The sequence below is a fragment of the Euprymna scolopes genome, chromosome 36 (assembly GCF_053919585.1).
Source record: "Euprymna scolopes isolate OS-2025 chromosome 36, ASM5391958v1, whole genome shotgun sequence".
Lineage (NCBI taxonomy): Eukaryota > Metazoa > Mollusca > Cephalopoda > Sepiida > Sepiolidae > Euprymna > Euprymna scolopes.
Genome location: NC_136517.1, coordinates 68,633,783 through 68,649,266, shown reverse-complemented (window position 1 = coordinate 68,649,266; position 15,484 = coordinate 68,633,783). Strand labels below are relative to the sequence as shown.

The following is a 15,484-nucleotide window of genomic DNA, read 5'->3' as shown; positions in this document are numbered from 1 at the left end:
ACCAACTATTCTTTTGATGAAATAAAATTACAGAAATTACAGAAGTTAAAAGTCAAAGAATTTTGCCCTTAACTCTGATCAGCTGGCACTTTTTCGTACCCAATTTCCCACAAGTGATGCAAAAGTTTTTGTGCGGATCGAACAGTCTGCAACTGGATATGCATATTTTGAGTTAAGTTTAATGTCTTCACATGGAACAAAAAAGTAGAGTATTTGAGGCAATCATTTATTTCATCTGCTGGTGTTGATTGAAGAATAACAGGTAACATTTGTCTGAAATCTCCTGCAAGCAATATTACTGCATTCCCAAATGGTCTGACATTGCCACGCAAATCTTGCAAGGATCGACCAAGAGCCTTAAGTGATTTATTGCGTACCATTGTGCATTCATCCTAAACAATGAGTTTGCATTTCTGCAATATTTTCCCCCATATTGGATGTTTTGAAGTTAAGGATGACCTCATAAGTGGGTTTGAATTTTTTTTTGTGTGTGTGTATTATTAGTATGCAAATATACTTATGAATAATCTACACAGAAACGTTTATGGCTCATTCCTAAAGGAGAAAGGCTATTTGCCTTACAATTTTCGTCCAGAATGAAACATAAGCATTTCTGTGTAGCTTACTTGATTTTGAAGTATATTGTCATGCAATTCAAATTTCTATTTATGTTGAAGTAAATATTGAAAAAATATATATGTAATATATAATTTAATAATATAAGTTTATATACCAGAAATTGTAATTATATGAGTGGTGATCTATTATTTATAATTAACAGTTCCCATATTGAATTTTATGACAGTTTTTCTTATGAAGCTATTTGACAAATTTTATCCTTTCTTTTTTTCTTCTTTTTAAATAATATTCACTTCGTCCTAATAATCCCAATGATAGCATAAATCCTCATCTAAACAATTCTTCCAGAATATTTTGGAAAAATGTTTCTAAATAATATACCACCCTGGCTCCACACTGGCTAATTTCATTGATTTTTCAATGAGAATAGGTCAAACATCAGCAAAATTACCAAGTGACCCCCCGAACAACCTAACACAACTGTTTACATGTTTTTACTATGAATAATATGATTAATAAAATTAAAGTATGAATAATAAAATTAAAGTATGATTAATAATATTAAAATATGAATGATAAAATTAAAGTATGATTAATAAAATTAAAATATGAATAATAAAATTAAAATATGAATAATAAAATTAAAGTATGATTAATAAAATTAAAATATGATTAATAATATTAAAATATGAATAATAAAATTAAAGTATGAATAATAATATTAAAATATGAATAATAAAATTAAAGTATGATTAATAATATTAAAATATGAATAATAAAATTAAAGTATGATTAATAAAATTAAAATATGAATGATAAAATTAAAATATGAATAATAAAATTAAAGTATGAATGATAAAATTAAAATATGAATAATAAAATTAAAGTATGATTAATAATATTAAAATATGAATAATAAAATTAAAGTATGATTAATAAAATTAAAATATGAATGATAAAATTAAAATATGAATAATAAAATTAAAGTATGATTAATAAAATTAAAATATGAATAATAAAATTAAAATATGAATAATAAAATTAAAATATGAATAATAAAATTAAAGTATGAATAATAAAATTAAAATATGAATAATAAAATTAAAGTATGATTAATAATATTAAAATATGAATGATAAAATTAAAGTATGATTAATAAAATTAAAATATGAATAATAAAATTAAAATATGAATAATAAAATTAAAGTATGATTAATAAAATTAAAATATGATTAATAATATTAAAATATGAATAATAAAATTAAAGTATGAATAATAATATTAAAATATGAATAATAAAATTAAAGTATGATTAATAATATTAAAATATGAATCATAAAATTAAAGTATGATTAATAAAATTAAAATATGAATGATAAAATTAAAATATGAATAATAAAATTAAAGTATGAATGATAAAATTAAAATATGAATAATAAAATTAAAGTATGATTAATAATATTAAAATATGAATAATAAAATTAAAGTATGATTAATAAAATTAAAATATGAATGATAAAATTAAAATATGAATAATAAAATTAAAGTATGAATAATAATATTAAAATATGAATGATAAAATTAAAATATGAATAATAAAATTAAAGTATGATTAATAATATTAAAATATGAATGATAAAATTAAAGTATGATTAATAAAATTAAAATATGAATGATAAAATTAAAATATGAATAATAAAATTAAAATATGAATAATAAAATTAAAATATGAATAATAAAATTAAAGTATGATTAATAATATTAAAATATGAATAATAAAATTAAAGTATGATTAATAAAATTAAAATATGATTAATAATATTAAAATATGAATAATAAAATTAAAGTATGAATAATAATATTAAAATATGAATAATAAAATTAAAGTATGATTAATAATATTAAAATATGAATAATAAAATTAAAGTATGATTAATAAAATTAAAATATGAATGATAAAATTAAAATATGAATAATAAAATTAAAGTATGAATGATAAAATTAAAATATGAATAATAAAATTAAAGTATGATTAATAATATTAAAATATGAATAATAAAATTAAAGTATGATTAATAAAATTAAAATATGAATGATAAAATTAAAATATGAATAATAAAATTAAAGTATGAATGATAAAATTAAAATATGAATAATAAAATTAAAGTATGATTAATAATATTAAAATATGAATGATAAAATTAAAATATGAATAATAAAATTAAAGTATGATTAATAATATTAAAATATGAATGATAAAATTAAAGTATGATTAATAAAATTAAAATATGAATGATAAAATTAAAATATGAATAATAAAATTAAAATATGAATGATAAAATTAAAATATGAATAATAAAATTAAAGTATGAATAATAATATTAAAATATGAATGATAAAATTAAAATATGAATAATAAAATTAAAGTATGAATAATAAAATTAAAATATGAATAATAAAATTAATGTATGAATAATAATATTAAAATATGAATGATAAAATTAAAATATGAATAATAAAATTAAAGTATGATTAATAATATTAAAATATGAATAATAAAATTAAAATATGAATAATAAAATTAAAGTATGATTAATAATATTAAAATATGAATGATAAAATTAAAATATGAATAATAAAATTAAAGTATGATTAATAATATTAAAATATGAATGATAAAATTAAAATATGAATAATAAAATTAAAGTATGATTAATAATATTAAAATATGAATAATAAAATTAAAATATGATTAATAAAATTAAAGTATGATTAATAATATTAAAATATGAATGATAAAATTAAAATATGAATAATAAAATTAAAGTATGATTAATATTAAAATATGAATAATAAAATTAAAGTATGATTAATAATATTAAAATATGAATAATAAAATTAAAATATGAATAATAAAATTAAAGTATGAATAATAATATTAAAATATGAATGATAAAATTAAAATATGAATAATAAAATTAAAGTATGATTAATAATATTAAAATATGAATAATAAAATTAAAATATGAATAATAAAATTAAAGTATGATTAATAATATTAAAATATGAATAATAAAATTAAAATATGAATAATAAAATTAAAGTATGATTAATTATATTAAAATATGAATGATAAAATTAAAATATGAATAATAAAATTAAAGTATGAATAATAATATTAAAATATGAATGATAAAATTAAAATATGAATAATAAAATTAAAGTATGAATAATAAAATTAAAGTATGATTAATAAAATTAAAGTATGATTAATAATATTAAAATATGAATGATAAAATTAAAATATGAATAATAAAATTAAAATATGAATAATAAAATTAAAGTATGATTAGTAATATTAAAATATGAATGATAAAATTAAAATATGAATAATAAATTTACGATATGAATAATAAAATTAACATATGAATAATAAAATTTAAATATAATTATTTCAAAAATTTATATTACGATAAAAATATAAATAATAAAATTAAAATATGAATTAAAAAATTAAAATATATATAAATAATTAAAATATAAATAATTATTTTAAAAATAAATATTACATTAAAATACGAATAATAAAATTAAAATATGATTAATAAAATTAAAATATGAATAATACATTAAAAATATGATAAATAAAATTAAAATAATAATAAAATTAAAATATGAATAATTATTTTACAAATAAATATTAAAATAAAAATATGATTTATAAAATTAAAATATGATTAATAAAATTAAAATATGAATGATAAAATTAAAATATGAATAATAAAATTAAAGTATGATTAATAATATTAAAATATGAATAATAAAATTAAAGTATGAATAATAAAATTAAAGTATGATTAATAATATTAAAATATGAATGATAAAATTAAAATATGAATAATAAAATTAAAGTATGAATAATAAAATTAAAGTATGATTAATAATATTAAAATATGAATGATAAAATTAAAATATGAATAATAAAATTAAAGTATGAATAATAAAATTAAAATATGAATGATAAAATTAAAATATGAATAATAAAATTAAAGTATGAATAATAAAATTAAAGTATGATTAATAATATTAAAATATGAATAATAAAATTAAAATATGAATAATAAAATTAAAGTATGATTAATAATATTAAAATATGAATAATAAAATTAAAATATGAATAATAAAATTAAAGTATGATTAATAATATTAAAATATGAATGATAAAATTAAAATATGAATAATAAAATTAAAGTATGAATAATAATATTAAAATATGAATGATAAAATTAAAATATGAATAATAAAATTAAAGTATGAATAATAATATTAAAATATGAATGATAAAATTAAAATATGAATAATAAAATTAAAGTATGAATAATAAAATTAAAGTATGATTAATAATATTAAAATATGAATGATAAAATTAAAATATGAATAATAAAATTAAAGTATGAATAATAAAATTAAAGTATGAATAATAAAATTAAAGTATGATTAATAAAATTAAAGTATGGTTAATAATATTAAAATATGAATGATAAAATTAAAATATGAATAATAAAATTAAAATATGAATAATAAAATTAAAGTATGATTAGTAATATTAAAATATGAATGATAAAATTAAAATATGAATAATAAATTTACGATATGAATAATAAAATTAAAATATTATTAATAAAATTAACATATGAATAATAAAATTTAAATATAATTATTTCAAAAATTTATATTACGATAAAAATATAAATAATAAAATTAAAATATGAATTAAAAAATTAAAATATATATAAATAATTAAAATATAAATAATTATTTTAAAAATAAATATTACATTAAAATATGAATAATAAAATTAAAATATGATTAATAAAATTAAAATATGAATAATACATTAAAAATATGATAAATAAAATTAAAATAATAATAAAATTAAAATATGAATAATTATTTTACAAATAAATATTAAAATAAAAATATTATTAATAAAATTAAAATATGATTAATAAAATTAAAATATGATTATTAAAATAAAATATTAATAATAAAATTAATAATATAAATAATAAAGGAAAAATATGTATAATGAAATCAAAAATTTAATAATAAAATTCAAGTATTAATAATGCAATAAAATATGAATAATAAAATAAAAATATAAATATTACAATAAAATATGAAATACAAGAAAAATATGACTAATACAATAAAAATATTATAAATACAATAAAAATATGGACAATATAATAAAATATGACTATTACAATAAGACATGATTGATACAATAAAATATAAATAATACAATAAAATATGAATAATATAATGGAATATGAATAATACAATAAATATTAAGAACACCATAAAATATGAATATTACAATAAAATATGAATAGCACAATAAAATATGAATAGCACAACAAAATATGAATAACACAACAAAATATGAATATTACAATAAAATATGAATAACACAACAAAATATGAATATTACAATAAATATGAATATTACAATAAAATATGAATATTAAATAAAATATGAATATTACAATAAAATATGAATTTTGCAATAAAATATGAATAACACAACAAAATATGAATATTACAATAAATATTAATATTACAATAAAATATGAATATTAAAAGCCAAGTACGTCCAAGGATGGAATACTGTTGCCATATCTGGGCAGGAGCTGCTAAAAACAGCCTATCCTGTCTTGTACAAAATAGACTTCGTGGCTTAGTGGGGGATGCCCTTTTCTCTACCCTGCAACCTCTCTCCCACAGAGGACACGTTGCGAGCCTATCCTTGTTTTATCGTTATTTCCATGGCACATGCTCGTCTGAACTCCAATCTCTGGTCCCCCCTCGCCAATCTTTCATGAAAAACACCCGTCTAGCTGAATCCACTGTGAAAAATTTCGCCCACTCTATATCTGTGCCTAAATCAAAACGCGGATTCCATGTACAAAGCTTCTTTCTTAGAACTGCACGCCTGTGGAACTCTGTTCCGTCTGCCTGCTTCCCACCGGACTAAAACTTGGATGTCTTCAAGTCCAACGTTAACAAATTCCTAATGAACCGCCCCCTTAAGTAAACACTTCATCAAATCTCCACACTAACGTAATGTACTTATCCCTGAGTGAGTTCCGGGCCTTGATTACTGGTGATCACTGTGTAAAAAAAAAATTACAATATATGAATATTACAATAAAATATGAATAATACAACCAGCTATGAATATCACATTAAATATGAATATTACAATAAAATACTAATATTATAATAAAATATTATATTACAACAAAATATTAATATTAAAACAAAATATGAATATTACAATAAAATATGAATATTACCATAAACTATGAATAACACAACAAAATATGAATATTACAATAAACTATGAATAACACAAAAAAATATGAATATTACAATAAAATATGAATAATACAACAGAGGATGAATCTACAATAAAATATGAATACCACAACAAAATATGAATGTTACAATAAAATATGAATATTACAACAAAATATAAATATTACTATCAAATATTAATAATACAATAAAATATGAATATTACAATAAAATATACATAACACAACAAAGTATGAATATTTCAATAATATATGAATAACGAAACAAAATATGAATATTACAATAAAATATTAATAATACAACCAAATATGAATAATATAATAAAATATGAATAACGCAATAAAATATTAATATTACAACAAAATATGAAGGTTACAATAAAATATGAATAACACAATACAATATTAATATTAAAATAAAATATAAATCACACAACACAATATGAATAGTATAATAAAATATGAATAACACAATAAAATATGAATATTACAATATTATTTTAATAACGGAATAAAATATGAATATTAGGATACAATAGAAATAATACAACCGAATATGAATATTACAATAAAATATGAATAACACAACAAAATATGAATATTTCAATAAAATATGAATAAAAAAATATGGATATTAAAATGAAATATGAATAACAAAAGAAAATATAAATATTAGAATACAATATGAATAACACAACAGAATATATTACAATAAAATATGAATAACAGAAAAAATATGGATATTACAATAAAATATGAATATTATAACAAAATATGAATGTTACAATAAAATAGGATTATTAAAATAAAATATGTATAACACAACAAACTATGAATATTACAATAAAATATGAATAACACAACATAATATGAATATTACAATAACATATGAATAATACAACAAAATATTAATAACACAAAAAAATATGAATATTACGAGCAAATATAATTATTACAATAAAATATGAATATAACAACAAAATATGAATATTACAAAATATTCATATTTTATTGTAATACTTAATACAAAACAAAATATGAATATTACAATAAAATATGAATATTACAATAACATGAATGACACGACACAATATAAATATTACAATAACATAGGAATATTACAATAAAATATGAATATTACAAAACAAATATAAATAACACAACAAAATATGAATACTACAATAAAAAATGAATATTACAATAAAATATGAAAAACACAACAAAATATAAATATTACAATAAAAAATGAATATTACAATCAAATATGAATAACACAACAAAGTATGAATGTTACAATAAAATATGAATAACACAAAAAATATGAATATTACAATAAAATGTGAATATTACAATAAAATACGAATAACAAAATAAAATATGAATATTAAAATAAAATATGAATATTACAACAAATATGAATAATACAAATAAATATAAATATTACCATAAAATATGAATATTACAATAAAATATGAATATTACAATAAAATATGAATATTATAATAAAATATGAATAACACAACAAAATATAAATATTAAAATAAAATATGAATAACACAAAAAATATGAATATTACAATAAAATATGAATAACACAAAAAACATGAATATTACAATACGTTATGTATATAACAATAAAATATGATTATTAAAATAAAATATGAATAATACAACAAAGTATGAATATTACGATGAGATATGAATATTACAAAAAAATATGATCATTAAAATAAAATATGAATAATATAACAAAATATGAATAACAAAACAAAATATGAATATTACAATGAAATATGTGTATTACCATAAAATATTTATATTACAATAAAATATGAATAACACAACAAAATATGAATACTATAATAAAATATGAAAAATACAACAAAATATTAATAACACAAAAAATATGAATATTACAATAAAATATGAATAACACAACACAATATTAATATTACAATAAAATATGAATATTGCAATAAAATATTAATAACACAATAAAATATGAATATTATAATATAGTGTGAATATTACAATAAAGTAATAATATTACGGTAAAATATGAATAACACAACAAAATATGAATATTGCAAAAACATGTGAATATTACAATAAAGTATTATTATTTCAATAAAATATCAATAACATGACAAAATATGAATATTACAATCAAATGTAAATATTACAATAAAATACGAATAACACATCAAAATATCAATATTACAATATGTTATGAATATTACAATAAAATATGAATATTACAATAAAATATGAATATTACAATAAAATATGAATATTACAATAAAATATGAATATTACAATAAAATATGAATATTACAATAAAATATGAATATTACAATAAAATATGAATATTACAATAAAATATGAATATTACAATAAAATATGAATATTACAATAAAATATGAATATTACAATAAAATATGAATATTACAATAAAATATGAATATTACAATAAAATATGAATATTACAATAAAATATGAATATTACAATAAAATATGAATATTACAATAAAATATGAATATTACAATAAAATATGAATATTACAATAAAATATGAATATTACAATAAAATATGAATATTACAATAAAATATGAATATTACAATAAAATATGAATATTACAATAAAATATGAATATTACAATAAAATATGAATATTACAATAAAATATGAATATTACAATAAAATATGAATATTACAATAAAATATGAATATTACAATAAAATATGAATATTACAATAAAATATGAATATTACAATAAAAGATGAACAACACCACAAAATATGAATATTACAAGTAAATATGATATATGTGATATGTGAGGCAAAACTAAATTGTCTTTCAGAAAATTATAGGTTTATATGGTTAATATACCTGTTTTAAACCGGAAAAAAAACGATATAACTGAAAAAAAGGCCTAAAATGGAGATATTTTAGTGACAATTTTTGTTACCTCACCACAAAGAAGAGCCAAAAATCACTTTTAGACATGAAACTAAGGGAAGTAAATAATCATTTTCGTTCAACAATAGTATAAAATTGCATTTGTGCAAAAAAACACTGCTCATAGAACTCTCTTCGAATTTTACCCATTCTCCTCAATTACAGGCTGTGACAATTTTTCCCCGATTTTGGTAAAAAAATTCGTCTTTTTGGCAAAGATCCCTCTAAAATGATGACAAACGAAGCAAACACTGTCCCTATGGTCATTTCTCAGTAACCTTGATCAGTTAGCTTCCATTTAAGCTTTAGAACAGCAGCAACCGGCTAGCGGTTCCCAAAATATTGCACGTTTTGTTTGACTGGGTGAAAAGTGAAGCCAAAAATAATTTTTTCTGTAAAAAAAAAAACCTGCCTTCAATTTTCGAAAAATCAAAAATCCCTTCTATACAACTTGTCACTAATATCAATTTGAACAACTTGTATATCAGGAATTTTTGATTTTGGCCAAATTGAAGACGTACATTTTTTTTTTTTTACAGTAATATTTTTTTTCTCCAAATTTGTCCCCCAGCAGTATTTTTCACAGTTGATACCAAATTATGTGCTAACAAAGTGGTCATATCACTTCTGATAGGTTTCCACAACTATTCCCTCCAACAGGGTTGAAAACTAAGTGACTCACCCTTCATTTTTGCTTTGAGGGTTTCCCTTGTGAATGATTTATATGTCATGGTAGGCAGTATAGGTTGGATGTATAGAAGTAACATTTCACAGCTCCATCGTATTGTTTGAAGTCAAGGAATACCCTCATGAATTATTCGCGTGATCACCAGTGCAATCAAACCGTCAACAAAGAAATTTGATTTCTTCACCGTTGAGAAATTTGGGCATTTCAGAAAACTCGCTAGTGGCTCCAGAGAGCATTGTAAAATTCCAGGTATCATGAGTCTGCACAGCCTCAAACTTAGTGATGACCAAATAATTCTAAACAAGTTCACCTGTACAGACTGTATTAGTGACAAACCATGTGGCAAGTGTAAACAGAATGTTTTTCTCAACTCAAAGGTAACAAAACCAAAGTCTATTCAATACATCGAAATAGATGAGCAGAATGATGATGACGATGACAGCGATGATGAAAACGATCGCATTCATGATGATGACGACAATGGCCACACTGACGATGAATCAGAATTTGAAAGCGAGGATGAGGAGGGACAGTGTGACAATGATCGTGCTCTAGGGGAAATCGTTTGGGCGTTGTACGGTAACACTTGGTACCCCGCTAAAATTTGCAGTCTAGCAGAGGTATCGGAGGATAATCGGTGTAAATTTTCAAAACTCGGAGAAAAACTAATTGTGAAATGGTTAGGGGAGGAAAAGTACAGCCCTGTGAGTGCGAAACATTGATGAGCTGGGGGAAAATCTGTTGGATGCAAAACGAGCTGCTCGCTCCAAAAACATTATGGAACTGTACAACCGAGCACTTGGTCTTAAACTATCTTCCTTTTGATAACAGATTTTTGCATCAGTACTAGTATACTCTTGTTATGTTGTCTTCTGTTCATTTCAGACATTTCTAAACTTAAACTGGGAATCTTATGTATCCATTACCCATCATTCTTCAATAAAAAGATGTCTTAATGAGAGGTTAAGAACCCTTTTCGTTATGTGTTGTTGAAAACTTCCAGTATCCCAAAATTCGGATGGGTTGTTACCATAACCTTGCCAAAAAAGGCAATTTCTCATCAAGATCTGGTATTCTCTCCCTTATTTTTGGATTCCTCACAAAATTCTGGTTTAGAAAGATGGCCTAACACTTATGATTGATAGGTTTTGAGTAATTTTCTTAAATAGTTTCGAAATCTGTAGGATACGGCCCTTGGGACAAAAAAACGGGAAGTACGATGAAAGAATTGCTTGAAAACATGGTTTCCCATCAAAATTTTGTATTCGTTTTTGTTTTATTGGATTCCTCGTGAAATTTTGGTTTAGAAAAATGGTATAACACTTATACATTATCTGTTTTGAAAATTGACCTAAAATGGCAATTGTGTCCCAAAACTATGCTTGGAGTCTTGAAACGTGTCATATGAATAAACAAAAAAATATGAATATTACGATAAAATATGAATATTAAAATAAAATATTCATATTTTATTGTAATATTTAATACAAAACAAAATAGAAATATTACAATAAAATATGAATATTACAACAAAATATGAATATTACAAAAAATGTTTATATTACAATAAAATATGAATAACACAACAAAATTTGAATATTATAATAAAATATGAATATTAAAATAAAATATGAATAACAAAACAAAATATGAATATTACAATAAAATATGAATATTAAAATAAAGTATGAATATTACAACAAAATATGAATAACCCAACAAAATATGAATATTACAATAAAAAATGAATATTACCATTAAATATGAATATTACAATAAAAAATGAATATTACCATTAAATATGAATATTAAAATAAAATATGAATAATACAACCGAATATGAATATTACAATAAAATATGAATAACACAACAAAATATGAATATTACAATAAAAAATGAATATTGCACAAAATATGAATATTACAATAAAAAATGAATATTACAACAAAATATGAATATTACAATAAAATATGAATAACAAAACAAAATATGAATATTACAATAAAATATGAATATTAGAATAAAATATGAATAACACAACACAATATGAATATTACAATAAAATGTGAATATTGCAATAAAATATGAATATTACAATAAAAAATGAATATTACAATAAAATATTAATAACATAGCAAAATATGAATAATACAAATAAATACTAATATTACAATAAAATATGAATATTTTATTGTAATATTTAATACAAAACAAAATATTAATATTACAGTAACATATGAATTACACGACACAATATAAATATTACAATAAAATATGAATATTAAAATAACATGAATATTACAAAACAAATATAAATTACACAACAAAATTTGAATATTATAATAAAATATGAATATTACAATAAAATATAAATAATACAACAAAATATGAATATTACAATAAAATATGAATAACACAACAAAATATGAATATTACAATAAAGTATGAATAACACAACAAAATATGAATATTACAATAAAATATGAATAACACAATAAAATATGAATAACACAACAAAATGTTACTATTACAATAAAATATAAATAAGACAACAAAATATGAATAACAACATATATGAATATTATAATAAAATATTAATAACACAAAAAAATATGAATAACAAAACAAAATATGAATATTACAATAAAATATGAATAACAAAACAAAATATGAATATTACAATAAAATATGAATAACAAAACAAAATATGAATATTACAATAAAATATGTGTATTACAATAAAATATGAATAACACAACACAATATGAATATTACAATAAAATATGAATAACACAATAAAATATAAATATTACAACAAAATATGAATATTACAATAAAATATGAATAACACAACGAAGTATGAATGTTACAATAAAATATTAACACAATAAAATATGAATATTACAATTAAATATGAATAACAAAACAAAATATGAATATTACAATAAAATATGAATAACACAACAAAATATGAATATTACAATAAAATATGAATAACAAAACAAAATGTGAATATTACAATAAAATATGAATAACAAAACAAAATATGAATATTACAATAAAATATGAATAACACAATAAAATATGAATAACACAATAAAATATGAATATTACAACAAAATGTGAATATTACAATAAAATATGAATATTACAACAAAATGTTAATATTACAAGAAAATATGAATATTACAACAAAATATGAATATTACAACAAAATATGAATATTACAATAAAATATAAATAACAAAACAAAATATGAATATTACAATTAAATATGAATAACAAAACAAAATATGAATATTACAATAAACTATGAATATTTAAATAAACTATGAATACTACAACAAAATATGAATATTACAATTAAATATGAATAACAAAATAAAATATGAATATTACAATAAAATATGAATAACAAAACAAAATATGAATATTACAATTAAATATGAATAGCACAACAAAATGTTACTATTACAATAAAATATAAATAAGACAACAAAATATGAATAACAATATATATGAATATTATAATAAAATATAAATAACACAACAAAATATGAATATTACAATAAAATATGAATAACAAAACAAAATATGAATATTACAATAAAATATGAATAACAAAACAAAATATGAATATTACAATTAAATATGAATAACACAACAAAATGTTACTATTACAATAAAATATAAATAAGACAACAAAATATGAATAACAATATATATGAATATTATAATAAAATATAAATAACACAACAAAATATGAATATTACAATAAAATATGAATAACAAAACAAAATATGAATATTACAATAAAATATGTGTATTACAATAAAATATGAATAACACAACACAATATGAATATTACAATAAAATATGAATAACACAATAAAATATAAATATTACAACAAAATATGAATATTACAATAAAATATGAATAACACAACAAAATATTAATATTACAATAAAATATTAATTACACACTAAAATATGATAACACAACAAAATATGAATATTAAAATAAAATATTAATATTACAATAAAAGATGAATATTACAATAAAATTACTGTTTTCATCTGTTTATAAACATAAATAACTTGTAATTTCTTAATTTTTTTCTTCAGGCTGAAATGTCCTCTCTGGAACCAATAGATCTGATGGGTGGAGGAGTAGGAGTTAATCCAGAGCTAGGGTTGATGTCGCATAGCAACACCTATCACATGTTGAGCATGGATGGACTGGAAGCAGACATCGACATGTCTCTGGTTGACCCACGCAAACTCATTAAACCCTGTACAGTAAAATTAGCTGCCATCCCTCGCAGTCTCATGCATTCAAACAGTCTCACCATCAAGCCATCACCATCAACAGAGGATATCAAGCAAAGATTAAAAATGGCCCTGCTGAATCAGTCACGTCATCAGGTGGGTGAGCACAGCCTGGCCAAGTCCACATCAGAACCATGTTCACCTTCGAGCCACACTCCTGATATCTCTGCTACTCATAGTCATTAAAAAGCATCACAAAAATATCGATTTTACGATGAAAATGATTGAAATTTTTTATACATTTTTTTCAATAAAATGGCAAACTTTTTAAATGATTTTATTGTTTTTTTTTCTGTTGCAATGAATATAAATACCACTGTTTAAATAATCCAAACGTGGATTATATATGTTTGCAAGATTTTTCTAAAAAAAAAACATTTTTTCACATCTTTTTATTGAACTTGATTTCGCTTTGGCTTTAAAGTTTGACTCATAAGTAGCCACAGGCCTTCGTTACTTTCTTGACTGCAACTTTCAAAAGCTCTGCTGATCCTGGCTCTTAGCTCGTCCTTCATGTTGCAGCTGGATCTGTTTGTATCTCAATCCACC

At 18.9% G+C, this 15,484-nt stretch overlaps 1 protein-coding gene across 1 annotated transcript in view; it reads left to right on the top strand.

Annotated features, from left to right (window-relative positions):
- LOC145260567 (calcineurin-binding protein cabin-1-like) overlaps positions 1-15,207 on the top strand; it is a 567,854-nt gene extending 552,647 nt beyond the window's left edge. Inside the window, exon 43 of the mRNA XM_080118824.1 lies at positions 14,732-15,207. Coding sequence (XP_079974950.1) covers positions 14,732-15,121 — 390 coding nt within the window. The 3' untranslated portion in view covers positions 15,122-15,207. The remainder of the gene's footprint in view (positions 1-14,731) is intronic.
- The last annotated feature ends 277 nt before the right edge of the window (positions 15,208-15,484 follow it).